This window comes from Haplochromis burtoni, unplaced genomic scaffold, assembly GCF_018398535.1.
Source record: "Haplochromis burtoni strain Fernald_Lab_line unplaced genomic scaffold, NCSU_Asbu1 Contig_2, whole genome shotgun sequence".
Lineage (NCBI taxonomy): Eukaryota > Metazoa > Chordata > Actinopteri > Cichliformes > Cichlidae > Haplochromis > Haplochromis burtoni.
In genome coordinates this window covers 6,288,016-6,312,980 of record NW_024582363.1, presented here as the reverse complement: position 1 = coordinate 6,312,980, position 24,965 = coordinate 6,288,016, and the positions used below count along the sequence as shown (strand labels likewise).

Sequence of the window (24,965 nt, the reverse complement as noted above, 5' to 3'; positions counted from 1 at the left end):
TTTCAAGAAATAAGGAACACACATTAATTTCAAGAAACCCCATCCCGCCACACCACGCCCCCGCCCGCCCCATGGCAATGTTTACCACTTTGTAACACCCTTTCTTCTTTTAGCAACAGTCAGTAAATGTCTGAAAGCCAAGACCAGTTGTTGTTGTTTGGGAGGGAAATCCTGTCCCATTCTAGCCTGATGTACAATTATAGCTGCTTTACAGCCCCCAGGGCTCTTCTTTCTCCTAGTTTTGTTTCATGATGTGCCAAATTCTTTCAGTTGGTGAAAGTTCTGGACTGCAGGCAGGCCATTTCAGCACCTGGAGGCTTCTACTCTGAAGCCATGGCGTTTTACTAGATGCAGTATGCGGTTTAGCACTGTGTTGCTGAAATAAGGAAGGCCTTCTCTGGCAAATGTTGCTGGATCACAATTCAGTTCAATTCAATTCAATTTATACAGTGGCAAATCAAAACAACATCAGAAGAAGGCTTTTTTGCAGTGTGGTGAACCTCTGTTATCTTTACTTTTTAGATATTCCACCATTTAAAAAAAACAAAACAAAACAAAAAAAAAAACCCAGTAATGTTACTTACCTGTTGCCAATTAATGTGCTTAGTTGAAAATGTTCCTCCAGGTGTTTGTTTTTAGTACTACTTACATTTTAATCTTTTTGTAGCTCCAATCCCAATTTGAGACATGTTGTTGCCATCAAAATCAAAATGATCTAATTTTTTTCACTAAATAGTAAAATGTTTCACTTTAAACTTTTGATGTGTTTTCTGTTTTATTGTGAATAAAATATGGGTCTGTAAGTTGCAAGCCATTGTATTCTGTTTTTCTTCTAACACAACACAACCATAGCATGCAAAATAAAAAAAAATTCATTTGCTTTTAGCATGAAATTTATCATTGCTGTTAATGGCCCCACCCCAGCCAAGCCACACTGTAAATAGTGCATGGCTATAATTAAATACAATTAACAGACATAGCACAATTGAAAATTTCAACTCCAAACGTGGCTTGAATATGAAACAGGGCTATGGTTTATAATGAGACAACAGGTTTTCTCTTGCTAGGGCCCCTAGTGTAGCTGCATGCAACATCCACACTTTAAATAAGAAAAATCAATCAAACACTTAAGCTTCATTTCATTTTTTGAGAGCATTGCTCCATCACAGGGTTCTTTTGTCTACATGCACAGTTCTGTAGATGGGGGAAGAAAAACAACAAAAAAAAGACACACACACACAACACATACACTCAGAGATAGAACACACACACAGGATGCCAGATGAAATATCAAAAGGTCAGTAGACAGGCAAGAGGATATGGTGGTGCCACTGTAAGACAGGCTGGGTCCTAGCTCTCTGTCCCCGAGTGTTTGTCTGTTTGAAATCAAGGACAACACTGGAAATTGTAAACAAGCCTTAATGTCTATGTTTATCCATGCATATTTTAGATGCCAGATGCGCCTTCCAATTCCTTAGATTCTCAAATCCGTCTCAGTCACCATAAAGCTAAAAATCCAAATACGGAACTATGATTTGCAGAGATTACATAGAAAAATACTTAAACCTCTTAGAGAGTGTGCAAATTATCAGTTGAAATGCTATAACTATACATACATTTAACAAAATTATGACACAAACCAAGTGCCAGGTGGCGCTTAATCCATGAGTATATGGTGAATGTGCACTGAAACGTCCATTAATCCCCAAAGTTCGTGCATCGTGGTTTCATCTGATTTATTAACACAGTGGATGTACCCTGTAACAATAATCACTTCAGGTCATCAGTCAAAAAACAAGAGACGTTCAACTTTTTTAATGTCTGTCGACCATTTTAGTCTTTAATCAAGGCAAATAAAATGCAACATGCCACAACTGCACAACAGCGCCACACAATGGTCAGGAGAGGGAAAAGCATAATGGATAAGGATTAATTAAAAGAACAATACCTTAGATTGTAGCTTATCACTTGGCAGATGAGGGAGGAGGCAGTGTTTTCTCATATGTCTCCAAGTGATTAAAAATCTCAAAAATATTACAACAAATCTATCAGAGTAGAGTAAAACACCAGCTCAGGATTTATTTGATGAATGATCAGAATGGGGGATCTCTACCAAAAGAAATTGATTGTTACTGCTGAGGTCCAACACACAAAGTAACAAACATAGTTGCTAAAAAGAGAATCGAATTCTGCTAGTTTATTTAAGCATCAAACCAGAAGGACCACTTTATTATGAATGGGCAGCTGCATAATTACATACTGTATTCTGAAATTCAATGGAATGGGAGAGGGACAATGTCGGCCACTGCTACTGTAAAAAAATGAAAGCATTAAGAGTTGTGGTCCACTAAAAAGCAAGTTTTGTTTACACACATAAGACTTATGTCTTTGCAGAAGGCATGGCTCCGTATCAGCAGTAAATAGCTGATAATTAAGGAAAAGAAAATTATTGCTAGGAAATGGAGGGTGTGCAATCAGAAGCATAGAGGGAGAACAATACCATACAGATCAACAAGGTGATAAACAAAGTTACTTTTAAGATTTTTTTCAGTATATGTATCTTTATTAAACTTAATAATATGTAAGTATATTTTCTAGTCAAAACACTTTGCCATCCAAGTTTTTGATGGCTTGATAGTTTTTTTTGGCCACAACTGTTTGCACATCTGTTACCTTTTGGGGCAGTTTTCTCTGCAGATGTTTTTCATTATGCAATGCAAATCTTTTTTTCCCAGAGAGTGCTAGTGTTTTATCCAAGATGGGGTAGCCTATATGTACTTGCAGTATTATTGCGTAAAACTGTAAATATGAGACCAATTACAAGCCAGGACAAAGTTTCAAACAAATATGGAAAACTGAGGAAACAGCTAGCCTACCTCTATCCAAATGACAGTAAGTTCTTGAAGTCTCTGCCAATTTCCTGGCAACCTCAAGGTGATGACAAGACTGCCAAGACTGAACCTGGCCAACAAAAAGAAACAATGCATTTGTTTTTTGTGGAAATCAAAGAAAGGAAAGACAACATATAATTTCTGTGGCACTGGTAGGTTGAATTCATTATTTTAGAATATAGCCAACCTCTGTTTCCTCCGGTTATATATTTTACTCCAAGATACTATAGCATTCCTCCTACCTAGACATCCAACTGTAATGAAGATATCAAATCCCCTCCACAGCCTGAAAAAAGCATCTTGAGTCTTTTAAATGAGAAATATTTTGACTTTACTGGGAGATAAACTTGTTTGGAAATACACAATGCAATGCAAATAAAATTTCTCCTGGCTTCATTCTTATGCTTGGAAACTATTACTATAGTTTCTCACAGATACCACCCACTCTGCTGTTTATATATGTATTTGGTGTGTACGTTTGTGGGTCTTTGCCTGCACGTATTCGTGTGTATCTCTGTGTATATGCATCTTTGTGTTTGTCAGCCTGTGCCCAACTAGAAAAAAATTACGTTCCATAAAACGTCTCTATAAACAGCATGGCACAATAAATCCAAGGCAGAAATATTAAGTGGAACCAATATTTTGCTGGACTCACTCCAGATTTCTAGTAAAACTCACAACTTGTGATGATCTTAGCATTAAAAATATATATTTTACAGGGGGGAATAATCCAACTCCATTCCAGCCAAGGCATCATTGTCATGGAGCTATCTGCGTTGTGCACCTGTGCCTTTCTACTGAGAGGTCATTAGTTTACATTCTCTCTTTTAGGCACAGCTCTATTAAATACACCATGCATACCCAAGCAAAAAAGGATTTTTGCAATGTCACGAAGAAAGAAAATGACTGGGGGGAAAAAGTGCTGCAAACTGTTGCTGTGTTCTAAGAAGGAAGCCTCCCATATGTGCAGAGAAACGAAGCAGTGAAGCTACAAAGGAAACATGCTCAAGGACACCTGTTCGTTGCAGGGAGCAGTTTGTGAGAAGCATCTTGTCTGTGCAACACTGCACCAGTCATGTGTGAATGAAAAAAGAAAAGGAACAGGATCCACTCCCTTATCGCCACATGGAACCACAATGTACTTTTGAACGTGATGACATATTAAAAATTTGATGAAGTCCTAGGATGACACAGCGTGACTGTGTACTTAGGAAAGTATAATGCAGACTTTGAAGCATTTCTTTATGACATTATTTTTAAGCCAAACTAGATCACTTATTGATCAAAGAAAACAACAAAAGATAATTAATACTGTAATTAGGATTACAGCATCAGCATAATGTCTGTGATGCTGGTACTAGAAACCACAGAAGACTTCAAAACAAATTCCTCTGCATGAAAGACCCAAGTACCCTGAATCAACTCGGCATTTCCCATGACAGTTATACCAAAGAATGTGAAGCCATACGAGTATACTGAACATAGCAGCCTATATATACCAGTATAGACTGAAGAAGTCACTTGGATGAGCGACAAAATGTTTCTCCCACTGAAAACGCTGCGTCCAGATGAACAGAATCAACTTTTGGGGCATACTACTGTAGGTGGAAGTGACAGGGTTGAGTTGCTTGTTTACTGTAAGGCAGGTGTGTGAAAACAGTATTGACACTATGATTATGATGACTAAACTAACGTTATATGTTAGAGGTTACATTAGCTAGCTATAAAAACAAAATAAAAACATTGAGGGCAACATCATTGCATACAGCTAATGTGGCTTAAAAATGCTCTGTAGACACTGCAGCTATTATCACTTTTTTAAATCAGCGTCACAAAGTCACAGCTGATGATTTTAATTATTTTTTTAAATATAGTTGCTCTGGTTGTATTTCCGTTCAGACCTTATGTCTGAACTCTAAAAACAATTACCAGACCTCTGTGACCACAGAGCTATATATCAGCATCTGCACAGAGCCTCTGTCTGTTCGCCACAGCTATCTGCCAAAAACTGCATTTTCAGGAAGCTGACATTTTCAATTGGCTTTTAAAATATTAGTTTCATTTTAGGTTGATTCTGGTTGTGTTATGTGTGGCTATGCATTGTGTAGAAATATAAATTTTGATAAAGAGGACAAGGGAGGGGGAAAAAAGTCAGCTTGGTCCTCCCTTCCTATTTTTGTCTCTCAGCGAGATGAGGTCATCAAACACCAACCTGCTTTGTATATTAATGATGCAACAGCCAGGGTTCTTTGGACACCCTGTCCCTGGAGACTGCTTGTCTGGCAGCAGAGGAAGACTTCATCTTGATTTAAGAGAGATAACACCCTCGACAGAACTGTGACAAAGGCTAGATAGGCAGTGTGAGAGGAGATAGTGAGGGAGTGTCGACACCAGTAGAGAGGAGAAGACAGGACAGGAGGGAGGCAGAGGAGGGACTGTGTGATACACTGTGCCTTTAAAGCACCAAGCCCCTCCTCCACAGAGCCAAGCAGAAGAGCCGAGTGGTGCTGGCAGGAGCCTGAGCCCAACGATAAACTCTGGCATCAGCTTCCCTTCATCCGGCAGTGAGCGAGGACACAGTGAGGGCGTAGGGGCAGAGGGACAGGGATGGAGAAAGAGTGACAGAAAGAGAGGGAAGTGTGAGAGAGAGGCAGAGAGAGACAAACCAGGCCGATAGACAAAGAGGGAGAGGCTGTCATAAGAATCACACAGCTCCTTTTTCACAGTAGCAGCTCAGTTGATCTGTCTGCTGCCTCCCGATGCAGGCGAATGCTGAAGGGGATGACGGGTGGTGTGTTACGGCAGCATAGCTATCTGAGTGATGGTAGCGGCCGCAGCAGCATCACAATCCGAAGCAGGGGCTCTTCTTGCCACTCTGGCTCTTAGTCATCTTCGGCGTCAGCTCTCCCTTCTCAGAGTGCTATCAGGGCCATTCATCGTTCCCATCTCATGCCTCCTGCCTCCTCCTCCTCCACAGCTTCATCCTCCACTTCTACTCCTCCTCTGATGAGCCACAGCCTCAGAGTGAAATAACCCTGCTAATAGAAGCTTCTCCCTCTGTCAAGACAGTAAGTACGGGAGGAGGGGGGAGAACTCTGTGTGTGTGTGTAAGGGAGAGAGGGAGTGTGCCTGCGTGTGTAAGACAGAGAGGAAAAAGAGGGAGTGAGAACGGCAAGAAGGAGAGATGATGTTGGTGTGTGCGACACAGGGACTTCTAAAGAACCAGCAGGTTGTGTGTAGCTTCAGTGATTCTGCTGTGCCTGGACAGTAAGCTCTGGGCATAGCAACAGCAAAGTGATGCACAGAAAAGGTGAGTAGGTGTGCGTCCCAGCGGATGTGTGTGAGCGTGTGTGAGCGTGTGTGAGCATGTGGAGGTGAGGCAAGTGCTGCTGAAGTACGAGATGCATTTTAACAGAAGCAAGAAATAATCAACGCAGTTAATCCCTGACCATATCTGAGTCTTATTCACCCGACTGATGCTGCTTTTCATGCTGCTATGATTTAGAGCAAGCTTTAAAAAAGAAAAGAAGACGAGACATGAACGAATAAGTGATTGCTTTCCTTCCTGTATGACCAGGTGCCATGTGTGATTGGCCAGCATACCCTGTGGCAGTGGCATCGCCCTGGATTTGGCGAGAAGCTCTCCCCCCTGCTTGTTCTCTGGGGCTCCTTTGGGAAGCTTTCATGGGATTTATCTTGTCCTGCTGGATGGCACGGAGCTCTCTGCCTCTCTGAAAAGAGTCCACAGAGAAAACATACATTACACGGATAAGAAGTAAAATAATTATCCAATCACAGCACAAGCAGGCAGACCGGGTTCCCTTAGCAACAACTGAAGGAGACGAGAGAATCCTTTTCTCTTTCTGCTCCTTTGGTTTTTGGGCACACCCCTGTGGACAGCTGTGGGTCAGTCTTTTGAGAAAGGACTTCAAAAACATTTTTACATAAGACAAGCTATCACCGAAATTCCAGAGGAAGGTGCTCATTTGCCTTCAAGTCAGCTTGTTACTGTGTCTCATTGGCACAATGAGTTTTTTGTTATGCCTCCACAAATTCGCATCGCAAGTCACACTGCACTGGCTTAGAAATCACTTCATTTTGATCCCACGCCACCTGGAATGAGCCCTGCATTTTGGGGGAGATTTGACACTGTGTGAAAAGACCCACTTTTACATTTCTCCCTGTCATGGACAAGAAATGAAGGACAACATGATTAGGTCATCAACTGCAAAGAAAATGGATGAGAAGCAGAGTTTATTTTGATGTGAGTTTCTACTGAGAGTCTTTTTTTTCCTCAGAGGAGGTTACACCACACTTGACAGAGGAATAATCTCTTTTTTAAACAGGAGCTGTCCTTTCTGTCTTTTAAACAGTAGCCCTCACTAATGGACTATTTTTAGAAGGCAAATCTTGGCCCGCTACCAATAAAATAGAACACGATCATTTTGAGAATCGAGCCACTGCTGGGAGTTTTCTTTTTCTATTTCAAAAAGGTTATCGTGAACCCTTTTCCTGTTTTCACTTTTGTATGTTAGCCTGCCATTATGCCACTGTGTTTTACATGTAAAAAAGAGTGTTCAGGACAAATGGAAGAAAGAAAAAGTCTTTTCCCTGTATAGACAGGCATTTTAAATAGCATCTCCTTGAGAACAATTTCAAATATATACACTGACACATGAGATGAGTTGGCTCAACATGATTATGTAAGAGTTTCATACCAGCTTTAGCCCATGAATTTTCCCTCTTCTTTTTCGATGGATTTACAGCATTTGACTTTTCCCATGCTCCTTTTCTCTTCATTTTTGGAAGTGTCTTCAAGAAGGCATGGATGCCAGAGTGTGACCCTGTGCCGAGAGTGCTGGCGAGGCAAGGTGTTTTGGCTGCCGAGGTGCTTTTAAGATGTTGAGGTCTCCCTGCGTGGCCGGGGCCCCTGTTCGGATCAGTAGCACTGAGGCTCCTTGTAGCCAAAGACATGGACCCCGACTCGGCTCCCCCACGCCCTCAGCCTGTTGGCCACTGGCTCCACGTCACCCTGTAAAGGATGTCCCTCAGCAGAGCTCCGGCCCGGGACACCTCTGAGACCCCCAGCCCGAGAGAACGCATCCGCAGCCACATGAAGATGGTGATTGATCAGCTGGAAGGAATTCTCAAAGAGCTCAAGGATGTGGCCAAGGAACTCCGGGAGGTGAGCATCAAAATAAGTTTATAAATATCAGGCTTTTTCATTTAGAGAGGACTATAGTAAAGAAGACAAGCAGGCAGGGAGATAATGGGTGCCAGGTGGGCGTGCTTCTCTTGTAAGCTGCATTAAATTAAGTGTAAAATTCTTTTTCTAGCATAGAGATATTGATTAAGATTTGACAGTGATGAGATCTAACTTTTCTGTGTGTTTGTAACAAAAGAATATTGTTTATTACAACCACACCAAGGCTTTTCTGCTCTTACAATAAGCCCACAAGAACACAGTTGCTTATGGGCAATTACAAATGTCCTTCATGTGTTCACTGGCGTCTTGTGGGAGGTACAGTAGATGTGAAAAGCTGCTGAAAAGCAGCAAAGCCAGGCTGAAAGGAAATACAGACACAGGCTTAGATAAGATACATGACTTAGCGCTGCAATAGTTACATAACCATTTTGTTAAGAATCAGCTGGATTCTTACTGTATTTTTGAAACTGCCATGGTAACACTGTAATATGTGCATTTTAGTGTGTGTGCGTGTGTATACGCCACAAGGTCTGAACAAGGATCTTCAAAGAGACACTGTGAGTGTTGTTATATGCACGTACAACCACGTAGACTTTAAAAAAATCTGCGTGATGTTTGATAATCAGTAGTACATCTGTTTATGTGGGAAATCTCTGTAGGATCCTGCAGTGTCCTCAAAGATGTGAGCTCTTCTTGGAAAGCTCTTCTGCAGAAAGAGATGAAGGCAGATATAGACAGAGACAAATGAAACCTGAGTAAACAGTTTTGTCCGACCCATTCCATATCCTCCAAGCTCATGACATGATTAGCCTCCCACCTGCTTCTGGGATCGACACGTGTGTCTAAATGTGTTAAAAAGGCAAAATGGTGGATGTTGGTGCATATAATCACCCGAAGAAGGAGGGGGTGTGGGTGGCTATCATAACTTAGTTCATCACCCCACAGGAACCTTTCCCCCCACATTCTCCCTGACTCCCAGCTCTGTCCTACTCACTACGCTCTACTTTATGTACTTGCACAGTTGGAGGTGCAAGGGCACCGCTTGCAATGCACCTTCTCTCTGGTGAACAACAGAAGTCGGCCCATGAGCAGAAGTGATTGATGGTTATGGGACAACTGCAAGTGGAATAATGCTGGCTGGAGCTATTAATAAACAAAAACACAGGCTGTGCCTCTGCCAGCTCCAGTGCATATTACCATTCTTATCCCAGACCCCATTAGAGAAGGCTCTGCAAAGTGGCTCAAATGTCATTTTTTATTGGAAGAGCACATTCCCACATATTAAAGTGGTTAAGGAATCATATTAACTGAAGTAGCAACTGTGATACCGGTATAAATATCCTACAATTAACTGACCTTTGGGGTGGGAGTCTGTATCAAAGGGAAATGGAGAAATAGAATCAGTGTTGTGCTATCAGATGCATGGAAGCCTAATGTTCCATAAAATCTCTCATTCTTGGCCACATGAAAGGAACACTATAATAGACAACAACTGTCATATAAATAAATGATGAATTGCAGTGTGAATGTAGTGAAATAAATAACTCAGTGGAGGAGCGGTAATGACTGATTATCACCCACAAGGTCTTTGGGGAGCTGAAGAAAGAGCTCTGAGGAGTTAAAGCTGACATTATAAAGGAAAAAGCTGCCCAGATATTGGGAACCTACGAGTGTGTTACTAAACTTACTTCACGGTACCGCTTTCAAAGCTCAAGATCACATATGTACCATGTCACTGTGCCAGCTGGTCAAAAGCTGAAACCAAGAAGCGATTAAAACATCTAATTTTAACACATTATTAGTCACGTTGCCAAAAAAAAAAAAAAAAAAATCTACCTACATTTAATTTTCTTTTCCTCCATATTGCCTGCAGTGTTCATTTAGATCATTTAGTCAATGACGTTAAATGTCACATGAATTAAAACACTTACTTTTGGGAGGTTTTCTAATTATACTGTCTGGATTTTAGAGCATTATGTACCTACAGTTAAATAATGTATCCTCTGCGTTTTTAGTCGATTAAAGTAAAAAAGGAGAACACTTTCAATACTCTATATAAAATAAGATTTAAAAAGCACCGAGGAAAATCCAAGAAAAATTCTAAGGGGAATCTCTTCGAGAACAATATAGGTTTTCTTTTAAAAATAAGTATCACTGCAGAATTGTAGCTTTCCACCAAGAGACGTCATCACTATCTAGGTTCTCAACTCAATATAACACTAGATAATTGGCACGAATAAACATCCATTAAATTGCTGTTTAAACACTAAACCCAGTCAATGTGCTGTTATACACGAGGAAAATAAGGCACAGTTTAAAAATGACTCAGTGCTTTTCTCCACCTTCACTCAGTCTTCCCACGAGTGACTACCATTTCTCATAAAGAGAGAAAAAGACTTAACATGGGGTCACTTTTGGGTCTTACTGGTTTTGACTTTCAGACCTCACCATCCCCATCAATAAGCATTCTTTCAACAGAGGATGTGCTCAACATCTTAAATGACAGCAAATATAGGTTCACAATTGTTGATACAGTTTGAGCACCCATACAGCCTAAACAAACGCACCAAGTTTAATGTAAATCTGTATTATGCAAATTTACAGTATAGTAAGTGCATGCCATTCAGTTTTTTTTTTATTTGTTATGAAAACAAAATATTTCTGGAAACAAATTTCACAAAGATGGAGCTATTTCAGGAAACTTTCAGGAAAGACTCAGTGATTGCTAAATTAAAAAGCAATCTCAAGCAAATTTTCATATAAAGGCATGCTTCTGCAAAATCTTCACACAATATACAGAATTCTTCTCCACGCTAGTCATTTGGCTCAAACATTAACACTACAATCACCTTTAAGTCATACAAATTAAATAACATGGCAGCCAGTGAAAAAGCACCAGCTGCACACAGAACAATACATATAGTTCCTCAGATCTTGTGTTAAACATTTTAGCAAACCATGCCATATGGTTATATACTCACATAAATATAACCGATTATGATAATACTACTAAAACTACCCATAAGCACATTCCAATATAACCGTGAACTTATCCAGTATAAATTCTGAATAATCCTAGTGTACATAAAAATGTGATTATGGTACAAATCTTGAAATTGGAAGTGTGTAAAATATCAAGGTTTTCCTTTCCATGCTGCAGCAATGTCTCAGGCAGCATATCTTCCTCACATGTTGAAGAAAAATGTAACACGGAGCACGAGTAGTTTTTCAAGATTGGTCCCTTCAAAAGCCTATTACTGTCAACTGCAGCCTGTCTTACTTGTGAATCCCATTAAGGCTCCATGACAGGTAAAATGAAAAGGACCTAAAGGAAGGACATTGGAAGGCAATATACTGATAAACTACTCCATTTGTAGTAATAATACTGGCAGGAGTGGCGAGACTAGAGGAAATAATTCATTTGGATATCATGTCAACCTTGGACTTTTTGCGAAAATGGCAGCAAACAGAATGCAAAGTAACCTCTGAAAGTTATTGAGTTCTAACTTTTGCTCAAATAAAAATTTAAAAAGAAAAAAAAGGCAAATATAGAAATGTTAAAGTGCACCCGTGAGGGTTATTGGAAAAATTGGGAAATTGGAGATTAAAATTAAAAGAATTTAATGAAGTGCTACAGAAATAAAAATGAGGCACAGGAAAAGTGTATTGTATTTGTTTTAAATGCACTTATGTTGGTACATGTATTTTGACTTTTGTTGCCATGACGTCTGCCATGAGTCACTCTTGGGAATTCGATTTTTGGATAAATAAAGGACTAATAAAAAAGCACCAGTGGCATCAACTAACGTAAAAGGTTTTGGCAAATTATATGGAAGCTCAAGATATTTAAACACAGGAAGCTAATCAGGAAGAGAGCAGAGAATATAAGCTAGAAAAACAGGCAATTATCAGAAGGATAACACATCCAGAGAACTGGCCTCGATCAGTCAGCCTTTTCAGAATCAGAATCAGAATCAGAAGACTTTATTTATCCCCAAGGGACAATTAACAAACAACAGAGCAGCATAGCGTTGAAGATAAGGACTATAAGAACAGGCAATAAGAGTGATGGTAGCTTTTGGTAGCTTTATGCATATGTTCATGTAATGCTTAAGAGCGACTAACTACCCTGAAGGAGGAGGACAGAGGCAGCAACAAAAGGCAAGCGTCAGGTGAAATCTGTGTACTCCAAATGTCAGCTTTTTTCCCCCCCCAGTGATGATGTATTAAGTAACAGTTCCATTAATGGGACTGGTCAATAAGCCGTTTCAGAATCATATAATAGAGATTTCAGTGTGTCATTAAAGGCTCCAAGTGACCAAAAACAAACAAAAACAACAACAAAAAGCAGTCATCACCGTTTTTCCTTGTGATTAGCACCAGCATCTTTTACTTTTTAATTTTTGCTGGTTTTTTAACAAGAGAACTTGTGCTCAACAAGCTAAGTTTGCCTCTAAATGGCAGATGCATGCGGCACAAATGGGTGGTCTATTTAATTTCTATTCATCACCCAATACCATCTGCATGATCCCTCTGGCCTGGCTGTCAAATCAAGACATCTGTGCTAAAATGGAGTCTGTCAAAGAAAACTGCCATGTAAATTATCTGATCGGGAAGGCTACTATATTGTTTTCATGTGCGAGGCATACGTAAATGCCATGTTATTAAAGCCTGGTGTGGATAGTGAGGTAACCAAGCACCTGGCCTCAGCCTCAGAGCCATCTGCCAAGCCAACAAGCCAGTTGTGTCTCCTGATCAAGTCTGAAACCAGTTATGACACATGTCGAAGTGGGGGTGGGGGCACAGTGCCCCTCTGCTGAAGCTACCATGCTCAGCGCTGAATGAAATCTGTTCCAAACCCAGAGGCAGCCCAAGGGAGACTCAAACCAAAATCAAAGGGCCTTTTTTTCTCTTTTTTTAGAAGAAGAAGAAGCCATATCCTCTTCTCACTCTGTTCCCTCCCCTGCTGCTGCTGCTGCTGCTGCTGAGCAGGGAGCAGAAAACTGCTTAGCAAGAACACTTCAACATTTAACCATAAGAGTGGCTCTTGCAATCACTAGCACTTTAACTCAGTGAGTAGAACAATATAGAGGACAGTGGTAAACACACTCTCATACCATAACATTGTTGAGCCTATTAGTAGAGAATATTTGCAAAATTTAAGGGCATAGCAATGGCATTAGGAAATCCCTGTGTGGAAAATGGGCCACTGCAGAGTGATGTGATAAAATAGATGAGTTCCATTTATTTCCAAATTTTAGATCTGACCCCAATTGACACGTGTCTAATGAAATATCTTTACAACAAATTAAAAAATATAGCCGTAATGATAAATGAAATCTTGGGAAAATTCAGGATAATAACTAAAATGTTTTTCTAAGACATCCATGCCATCGTGCTGGACTTACTACAGAGCAAAAACCAAAAAAAAACAGTCTATTTCTATTAATACTCATGATAGCTAATCAACTTGGCATGTGGATGGGATTCATTTTGTTTGTCCAAACAGACGCCTACAATAAGAAATTACAATGTAATAAGTCACAAAGCTGTGTTCTGATGTATCATTTTCCACAAAACAACCATTTGGACTTGGCTTACTGCATTGTGGATTTTACTACCCAGTTAACCACAGCCCAGTGATCTCCACTGAGGATGGCCCAGCCTGTTCTCCACTACAGAATCCATTTACTTTAGATTGAGGCAGGGTTGGGCCAAGTCTCTGACATGTGAACATGGCGACCAGCTGCTCCTTGCAGGTCAACGATACTCAGTTGCCAACAGTAAAAGCTTAAAAACACACAGAGAGAAAAGTGCCCTTCAACCTGACATACCTGGGCCAAAGTGTTTCATCTTATTAAAAGCCATTTGGAAGAAATGACAAGTACCCGCCTCCTGTGTCTGTCAATTTGTTCTTCCTTGACTGACCTCTTTTGTGTGTGCAAATTAAATTCCTAAATTAAACTTGGTGACGTGCCTCCAGCAGAGTTCTCCTTGCTCAGGAAAACAAGAAAAAGCAGGTACCTTTTTTTCGGGCTGAATTCAGAACACCCTGCCATCTCCACATCTGTGTTGCTGCCTTGAGCTGAGCTCCCCATGAGTTTGTCCATTCCTGGAAGTAAGCAAGGGTTCAATTACTCTCAGGACTGAAGAAATTGCTCTTTGGGATTCAGTGAAAAACCAGATCATCTGCTGACTGTGTTACAACCCGGCTCGAAATGGCCGTAACAAGAGTGGGGTGTCCCGCGACTTCCCACGCCCAAACAGACACAGCATCGGACTTTTAACAATAATTTATTCACAGCAATGGCACTCAGTACACGGTAGTGGAAGTGTATGATTTCAGGGTGAGCTAAGGCCAACACAACAAACAAAACCCAACCTAGGCTTCGGTTCCCCTTTGACCTGTTCAAGGAAAAGAAAACAAAGAAGTGACACAGTCTGACCTCCCTGGTCAAAGAACACAGGAGAAAAGAAGGTTTCCCAAAATAATCGGCAGCTCACCCCTACTTGATCCGCACTTCACACACATGCCCGACTTTAACTAAGTAGCTACGGCTGCGGCTGCTCCGTCTGGACCTGAGGCAAGTGCACGGGAAGTTTTCCACACCCCCCACACCGCAGCTCTTCAGTCGTCCTTTTATAGTTACGTCCACGGCAGGAACCAGTTACATCAGGCCATTCCTTAGGTCCACCAATCACAGCCGAGCCCCTGCACAGGTGAATTTGCATACACACATTAAGAAACAAACCAACAACACGCGCACGTAACAATTGGCTGATTTTAAATGAATTCGGATATGTCCACAGTTGTTAGCAAGTGACAAAAAGATCACTGCTTTAATAAAAGGACATTACCTTTTGTTTTTAGTTTAATTGCATGATCACAATATTTAAAAGTAAGCGGTTTTGAGAACTGCAACGGGATCAAAGAAGGAAAGGACTAGTGGTAAACAATGTGTTAAGACTTAAACGGCATCTAACCTTGAGAGCTGTGGAAAGAATAAAAACTGCACCACGCAAAGCATTCCCCAGAGACTCTTTTACCTAGCTCTGCTGTGGAGCTCCAGCATTCTTTCGGATGCAGGCCCAGCATATTGACTAGCCCACCGTGCCTATGAGACCCACTGGATTAGTTGGCCCTTTGAGCTCTGCCTCCCTCCATGAACCCTGCACTCAGCACAGACTGTAATGAGGGCTTTAGGTTAGACCTCTGCTGAGATAAACACTCCAAAAATTGTGCTTGTTGTGTTCAATGATTTTTATCAGCTAACACACCTACTGTGGGCTAGTTACAGTGAAAATTTTTACCATGCATGTTTGTACTTTGTGATTCAGCCACAAACCCTTTTGCTTGTCCCAAGGCAAGGATAGAGCCGAACAGGATGAAAAAAGGGTGTTACAGGCAAAGCAAAGAAATACTGAGGGGAAAAAAGAGAGAGAAAGGGAGAGATGAAGGGCGGATGGAGATAATGGTTTCTCCTGCTGCACAGAATTGCGATAGACTGGGTGGAACAGCTTAGATCAATTGTTGCAATTGTGCTCGTTCGTGGGCGTATTTAGGATTGTTTTGGCCTATCTCTGTGCTGTGAATAAAACCAGTAGACTGTAGTTAATGGTGTGAAAAATGGCATCCATCGAAGTGCACAAGCAGCCTCCAAGAATAGCTACATCATTTCATTGTGTCAAAGCATACTGTATGCAGAGGGACAGCTTTCTCTCCATTAGGCCATCAGATTGCGTTTTACTAAGGTGTGGATATGTAATTTTATAACTGTTGAGATACACATAATGTAAAATAAACCGATTACTATTATGATCAGATTTTGAAGAGGCGCTATATTTTTCTCTATTTCCATTGCCTGTAAAAACGCTCAGGGCAGCATGGACCAACCCACTCACCAGCGGTGCAGCTTAATCCAACTACAATCTTTGGAACTGTGTTATACTGAGGGATCATCAGGAGGCTTTTTTTGTCATTCCTTTTATTTTTAGCCATAGTCTGTGATGCATCGTAAATCAACCCAGTTTCGAATGAGATTGTTCAGTTTTCACTAGCAGAAATAGCTCAAGTTAGATGGCACACTACTAAGCAACTGGACCATTTCTAAAGCCTTTCAAGGGCTCAAGTCTTTACACATCCGTCCTGACACATAACACCAAACAGGTTCTCTCAGATAACACACAACAGGTGTTTTAGTGCTGTTGATATTCAGCATTTCTGATATTTCCACCATAGGAAAATTATTGTGCATCTGGTATTTTGTTATGCATGTTAGAAAATCCTGCCAGAAACTGTGTGACAAGTTACAACAGTATGACTCACTTCTAATTCTGGCTTGGCATGTGTAATGTTGCACACTGTCTTAGTATAATTAAAAATGTGTTGTTTACAATATAGAGCCAGGATGCAGCTGTGACAATGCAATTGGGTGTTTTATTTTTAATCAGTATCAGCTATTAGTTTGTAAAGCTATCTAACTTGATTTTTTCATGTGTACAAATATCAGAGGGACAGCTCAGGTTGAGCAATTTGGAAACCAAGTTCTGGAGACAAGACTGAGGTGGTTTGGTCATGTACAGAAGAGGGAGAGACGCCAGGGAGAAGGAAAAGAGGAAGACCACAGAAAAGAGTCATGGATTTAGAGAGAGAGGTACCTGCAATGGTTGGTATGATAGAGGAGGATGCTAGGGTTACATGGCTGCTGTGGCAACAAGGTAAGTCAAGAAGAAGATCCCTACTTGACTTACTAATTAGTCCAAAAGTAGCATGTTGTACAGTGGAAAGTTTACTGAGCAAAGTTTTTAATTGTAAAGTGCTCGAGCAACAGCCCACTTAACTGTATCACTCAGAATGAATCATAATAAAAAGGATTCTAAAATTTGGCAGTAATTTGTCACAATTAAACAAATAAGGTCTTGCACAAAAAATAATTATATAAAGGAACATTTATCATATTCAGGGACAAGTCGGTGTTGTCTTTACTTCTTTCGCTCTTTTATATAGTTGATGAATTTACACTTTGTGAGTTTAAGAAGGATGAAAGTCCTCTGGTAAGGTAAAGCCAGGTTTTATTCTCCATTATCCCATAAACACTTTTATGTGATAACTTGTACAGTTTTTAGAATCACAAAACAAAAAATGGTCAATTATTCTGTAAGAAAGTTATTGAGTTATACATTCATTTTGAATCTGGCCGTTTTATTACCATTCAAACATAAGTTTCTGACAATATGTACTCAAGTGTATTTTTTTCCACTATCTTTTTGTTTTTTATATTGCATATTTTTAATTTCATTACTATTACACAAAATAACTTTGGATATGTGATGAATATAGGTACAGAACCTGTAGAGAATTTTCTGGGGATAAATGATGGCAGAAAAATTACTGCTTCAGTACTATGATAACAGAGTGTATAAAAGAGGCATGTCTCCTATCGAAGGCTCAATTTGGCTCTTGAAAAGCATTTTGCCAAGGCAACATGAGAACACTATGGGAGTAAAAAGTCACTGAGGACACCATGTGCTTTTCCTCAACAAAACTACCAGACCCATTTCTAGCAACTGAGTATTTAGAATAGAAACAATTCCTCACTAAACTATACAATTTAAAAATGCTATGTTACTGTGCAATACAGGCCTTATGTTCTTTTGAACATACACAAAGATCTGTTTCTTTTACTGATACAAATCACAGCAGATGTGGTGTACTATATACAGTCAAACAGATTACAAATACTATTAAAAAACTAGTTTAAATTCTTAATTCAGTGTCTGCTCAACAGGGAAATTAAATTACATCTTGAAAAATGTTCTCAGAGAAACACCCTTATCCTTTTTAATGTTTAAACACCTCAGCTACTTTATTTCCCCCAACGGCTAACTAGAAATGCAAATGTTCTTGAGGGATAAGCTTATGCCTAGTGTCATCCTGTTTGGTTCTTTCATGAAGTTCCTACCTAAAATGGTTGGTTTTAGTCGATGTTTGTCTCACTTTGGAAATGCTTTGTTTAAATTTGAAGTAGAAGAGCTTGTTAGGGGCTTTTCACAGTCTGAGAGTAGGTTTTTCTTTAGATCAGGATATTAGTGGCCAGTTAAGTTTGTCTGGTAAGGTTGAAATTTAATTTAAGACTCGTAACATTTACTTCAAGTAGATTTTTTTTTTATATTGTTTCCACTGTTTTGGAAATTCAGCATAAAACTGACACAACTGTGTGTGGTGGCAAATAGGATTAGCTGAATTTGCACTCGGTTCTGTGATTGCAAGATCACAGGCTCTGGGAATAATAGGAAATACAAAGGTAACACACCTTGCAATGTGTGCATCGGAACTCTACAAATACCATAACATTAAATTCTCTTACTGGGATTATTTTGAATCCCCTAATTAATGCCAACTAGCCCAGGATCCATTTAACATCTAAATGTCATTAATTACTTCACGTTGTAAAGAGTTGATCTGTCTGAATATTTAAGCAGGTGGCCTACAATGTCTGATGCTATGCTAATCTCCATTGTGGACCTATGCAGAACCTTCTTATCAAATAAATCTCAATTTTTTTGTTTTCATTTAGTATGCAAGTCAAGTTTTGTATTTCACAATGAGAAAGAATGCAGATGTCTACTGACCTTAAGTGATGTGCAGTTTTTGGGATGATATCATTACCTTCCAGCTACACAGTGCTCCAAGTACTACAGAGCCAACCATATTAATCATCACAAAAACAGTGAATCCTGCAAAGTTGCCTCATAGACATCTTTACTAAATCTATGAATCACAAAATCTAAGCATTCATATAGAAAACAAGCCAAGCAAAACAGAATGACACACAGATCTTCATCAAGGCGTAGCACCTGTCCACTCAGGGAGCCTTTTTGCATGCTGAGAGCTGAATGAATTAACAAGTACTTAAGAGAGTCCGTGTGTATGACTCTACATTCCTACATTAATGCGTTTTTTTTCCCTCTCTACTTCTTTGTGTACTACATCTTTAACGGTTTTGGCGAGGTGGCTAGTTGTTGGCTTGCATACCGGGTAGCTGGTATTAGGTTTTGTTGCGGATGGTATCCAAAGGGAAGCCATCTATCCAACATAGATTGAGGCTTGTGCCAGTAAGTGTTGGTGGAGCAGGTGCTGAGGCTGCAGGTGAATAAGTTGGCCATGAGAATGAGTTAGACTTCCAGAATAAATTCAGCTCTTCTGTGATAGAAGAAACACTTTGTTCTCTGAAAAGCAAGATGTAATGGCAGGTCATTACATCTCGGCTGTCTCATAATGTTGGTAATGTTAACACATACTACAGTCATTCTAAAGAACAGCACCTTCAAATCTCTTTAAATTCAATGCCTTCAAAAGCAGCTCTGTGTTTTTGGAGCCGTCCTCTGACTCTGTTTCTCTCATTGCTTTGCACTGGCAGCTCACACTGACAGAAGCACGGCATGGATGGCTGCCACCACTGTCATTGTCAATAGCATGACAACACACTATCTAATGCAGGGCAGGCAAAAATGAAACACGCACAGCAGAGAGGACAGGCTAATTATTCAGACACACAGCTAAGAGCAGAAGGGGACATAACTTGTCAACAAACTGTTTGGGTGATTAATTTTTTTTGTCATTTGCGCAGTCACCTGTGTAGTTGGCGGTTTATGGTGATAAGATGACGAAGAATACGGACTTTTATGCAATGCAGCAAGGTGTAAGAGGGTAAAAATATAATGAGTCTTTAGTCTGCTGTTATTTTTAAGGATGTTGTCTGGCGAGGGGACTGCAGGTTTGTGTGGGCTGTGAGGACCATAAGTTACAAGGTTCTGATTAGAGAGATAAACACTGGAAAAATACTCATTATGATTATGCAAAAATAGATTAAAAATAACAATTATGTGTCTGCTCTATTTTCATAATTGTGCTATGCCAATGATATATTTTCATACATTTTTCATGTGAAAAAACCCCATATATATTAATTCCTAGAAAGAGGTTAAAGTAACAGGAAGATTAAAAGAAATATAATTTTTCCTTGCTTTATATCCAGAACACAATTTTAATAAAATCGTGCAAATACTGAACCTCAGCCTTTTTACATGGCATCAAGCAAACTCACATTTGTAATTATCCACAGACCCAATGTCTGCATTATGTCAAATGTTTGACTATAAATAAAACCGTATACACTGAAGGACAACAAAACACCTTTTTGAGAAATTTGGGCACAGTAATCATTTGTTGTAAGCATTTTTATTCTTTTATGTCATGGACTCTTTTTTGATACAATAATGCTCATTAATGCATTTTTATAGAAAATATCTTCTGTCTCTTGCCCTGAGCAGGATTCAAATGATCCGGCGCTTCATTTCAGTGTGAAATAAGTGACAGCTGTGTTGTAGTGTCACATAAAGAAACTGTTTATGGCCACTTGTGTCTCCAGTGATCACATTTTTTTTTTCAAATCTCTGGGAAGCCCTTTCTGTCGTAAAATTACTCTATTAAATACAAAAACTTTCAGCCTCGTTAGCTAGATTTGTAATTATCAATTGCATGACCATCCAGCTATCTAAATTATTACTTAAACCATTAATGCATTTTAACATCTCTGAAATAAGGATTTGGAGAATATTAGGCATATAATCACTCAATGAGGTATCTTAATTTAAATAACTTACAAAGAAAGGAATAAATGCTAACGTTAATGAGAAGATGCTGATTAGTAGTACATAGAATACATAGAATGTCCCCAAACTAAATGTTACTAAATGTTTTACATGACAAAATGAATTCAATAAGATCTTGTGCTCTCGGGTAGTCAGGTAATTTAAAAATATTTTCCCAGATATTATATATTAAACTGAAAAAATTGTTGCTGAGTGCATGGGCTGATGTAACCCATGCACTTATGCATGCTCCAATAGAAAAACAGTGAACCCTTAATAACAACAGCTGCATTTTAAGGTCTTCTGGATGACTAAGTGTACTGATTTTAAGATAAAAAAAAATAAACAGAAAAGCCACTTTAAGATTTTATTGATGTGATGTTCATCTTGATACCTGTCATTAAAGCTTGACTGGCTGACTGACTGATTAGCAGGATTGTACTGACCTCCTGTAATTAGTACTTTCATTTATTCTTTCAGCTTACACTGAAAATACATCACACAATATAATCAAACCCTCCACCCTGCTACGGTAGTCCATGGTTAACTGTGATCATTTCATTAGAGAATTCATTATGCATGACAAATTCATATTCATAAACACCAACTCAGGTGTAAAGCCATACATAACACATACAATACATTCACTTTGACACAGTAAAATCTATATTTGCATGCTGTGTGTGGTAAGGAATGTAAAAAAAGAAGAGCCTGACAAGTAGACCCTCTCTGCTACCCTCAGTTCAACTATGAGTCACAGTTTTGAGGCTTCTAGTCAGACATACAAATACAGATGGAAATCAGATGGTTGGTAGAGATACTAAAAATGACCTTTTGGCTGGAAGAAGATATGGACGGGTTTTGTTAAGTGTTAAGTTACTAAACCACACTTGCTGCTATGGTGAGATATGATGACAATGAAGAAATGTTATATCCTATATTTAATCCATTCTGCTGTCTTTCTTGAAAATAAAAATGGTAGATTTATAGTTTAGTCATTAAAACAGTATGATTATCAATGTGTGGACCAGTGTAAAAAAAAATCCTTACAATCCATGTGATCAAGGACTAAGGGTCAATCATGACTGGAATGACTGTCATACATTTTTTTGTACTACCACATAAATCGTAAAGCTCATTCTGCTGCTTGGGGTTTATTACCAATTCTGTGTGCATCTGTGAATTCCCAAAAGGCAAACTACGTGACTAATTGTCCTAATGTTTAGAGGCCGTCCTTGTTTGGCTTTAGAGCCATTGATATGGATTGTAAGGAGGTGGTGAGGAATGATCAAGCAGAGTTGAGCTGCACTGATGACCTCAGGAGCGGCTGCTAAGGTCATAGCTGAAATTATAACTTCTAGAATCAGCTGTTCATTTTTGCAAAGAGGGCAGCTTGATGGAGTGGTTTGCCCAAAGTCAGGACTTTCAGAGTCAGGTGAGGGTGAAGACACAGGTCACCCGTTGGTGGTTTTGATTGGGGAGGCATCTGTCAGCACAAAACAAAGAAGACGAGGATACAGAACAGCACAGCATCCGACGTCCAAAACAAACTGTATAGGGGTCTGTCTGTGGAGAGAAAATATTTACAGACTAAAAATCAAGAGATGAAGTAGAGAAGGCGGCAGTGTGAAATCGAAGAGGAGAGAGGTGGAGCCACAGACAGACGGGGGAAAAAGAAAAGAGAGACAGACACAGTGAAGGCTTATCTCTTGGCCTGCAGACAACAGTTCTTTTTCAGAGCCGCAGCTCTGAAAAAGGGTGGGGGTGTCTCTTTGGGGTGCATGAGCCAGAGGGTCAGCAGTTCATCCCATAATTCTATGATTGCAAGTCAGTTGCAGATGCTCAAAAAATAATAAGAATAAAAATAAACAGCTATCCATTTAACACGTCATTCCAGCTTCTGACAACTAGAGGTTGTTAATCAAAGCATATTTGCCAGGGTTCACAAAGGAGAAAGAAAAAAACCTCTTTACCCATCTGTGCGCTTGCTTGTTTGTAGACGTTACTTATATTTTAACTGATACTGGAATTCACAAGTCCTTTGCCCCCAAGAAGCATCGGATCCATCTGTCTTGCGTCACTAATGCTTTGCACAGTCATTTGTAACAACCATAAATAGCAGTGGTCTACATTTAGTCAATGACATCTGCTATGACCTAAATGGAGGAAATATTAAATGGGCTGCCAGTGGCTAAATTTATGATAGCGCACACACACTTTAAAGGGATCTGTGTTTTCTGTACGTTTAAATTACGAAGCACAATGCAAACACTAAAAAAAGCATTTAAAGTCACAATGACTTTTACTGGAGATTATTTTTTCCTTTTAATATGTGATATTTATAAAATATTAGTGCATATAGTACATACAGCACTTAACATACAAATTTGTTCTGATGTATGTGCCCTCTCATTCTGTTTAAGATAAAGCCCCAACTTTGCTGAGCTGTCACTATGATGCTCTAAAATGTATTAAAGAAAGATAACTTGGTGCTAATTCTTAACTCTTTAATAACTTGTTACAAAGTGTTTTTTACTTTATTGTCAGTGAAGTTCAGGGAAAGGCATCTAACCATCAGGCCTCATATGTAAATAAAAGAGTAAGAGACATGTTAAAGATTGTAATTTTAAAACCTTTTCTTAATCCTCTGCTTTGAAACAAGCTGGAGACAGGATGACCTTTGAACATAACATAGCTGTGAATGTAAATCTCACACAAAGCTCTTTAACTCCACTAATTGATGCCTGGAGCAAAAAGATTTGTTTTTTTTTTAATTGCTACTTTGACGTAACCACATGAAGGCTTTGTGGCACTCCTGTACAAGTACACCTCTGAGAAATGTGCACTCTGTCAACATCCCTATCCTCCTTTGACCAGATGCAGCCCATCCAGACACCTGGAGGGGGGCGACACCATTACCTCTCCTCAGCCTAATTGCAGGGACATAGCATTGGCAGTTGGGCAAGGATTCTGAAGCCAACTTCTGCAGGAGAAGTAGCAGGGGCTTGATGGGCTGAAATTCATTCTGACAGTCACTGCCTGATTGACAGATTGCTAAAGGTTGACTGCGGCCTCTATGCGCCACAGGTAGATGGGCCTTTGCCCCGCCACCATGGGGCTCCAGGGAGATTGGCTTTGGGATTGGGAAGCAGGGAACAGCTCAGGAAACATTTAGTGTTGGATTTGAATCTGGCTATAACTGTTGGTGGTCAGACAATTAGATATACACAGTGCAAAACACAGCCTCATGCTGTTCTCAGCCCACTCCTGCCTGCCTGCCTAAGCCTATACATATGTATGAGTTTGTGCTCACAAAGTGGAAAGGAGTACCAAACCAGCCATAAACTATGGCTTTTCTCATTTCTGAGGCTGTCTTAATAGATAAGATAATCATGGTGGATGGATGATAGATAATGTAGAGGTGGTTACTATTACTGACACGGGTTAACAGTTTTTAATACATGTTTTTTGGCTTAATACTATTCATCGTACATTTCTTTCATACATATCATCTGACCTGTCATGCTGTTTGCTGCAAAAATTGCAATCTGAGTAATTACTTAAAATTGATTGCATCAGATTTTATGCACTTGGACACAAAAAAAGGGATAAAGATCAATAAATGCTACTTTCACTTCACAAATATACATCTTTTTCTTTTTTTTAAAAAATCAGTGAGCCTAGTAGAGGCGGAGGATACACTATTGATCTCTAACTCTCGGACACGAGTGGATATCCTTGAGGAATAAACTTTGTTTCACAGCTAAACTAAGCTACATAGCCTATCAAAACACATCATCTGTATGTGGGGCTTCAAAATGCGTTCTACCACATCCCTGAACAAAATTACAATTAAATAAATAATATATGCAGGCATTGTGAACAGTTTATTTAAATAAGATATACAAAGGTTGAAAATTATTAGATTTTTTTTTACTAACCTCTGATCCAAAAAGATCAATGTACTGGATTTTATTTTGCACTCTCAATATGCATGTAACTCACTTTGATAGACAAAGGGAAAAGCAGCAGATAATTTCAGTTTGATAATCTTAAAAAAGAAAAAGAGGAAAGACAAAAACAAACAAATGGAGGCTGCCTCGGGTATCATCTCATTGAGGGGCATCGAACCACTAAAAGCGAAAACAAGCTTCAAGGAAAGGACGGAAAAAGGAGCGCTGGCACTGCTAACAACATTGTCACACAGCCCACCC

General features: G+C 39.5%; 1 protein-coding gene across 3 annotated transcripts in view; it reads left to right on the top strand.

The window, feature by feature from the left end:
* Positions 1 to 5,258: 5,258 nt before the first annotated feature.
* Positions 5,259 to 24,965, top strand: part of insyn1 (inhibitory synaptic factor 1) — a 45,856-nt gene continuing 26,149 nt past the window's right edge. The window contains exons 1-2 of one of the 3 annotated variants that reach the window (XM_042218696.1): positions 5,259 to 5,959; positions 7,701 to 8,076. In XM_042218696.1, the coding sequence (XP_042074630.1) occupies positions 7,933 to 8,076 (144 nt within the window). In that variant the 5' untranslated portion in view covers positions 5,259 to 5,959; positions 7,701 to 7,932. The other 2 variants (XM_005912880.3, XM_005912881.3) reach the window with 2 other exon arrangements.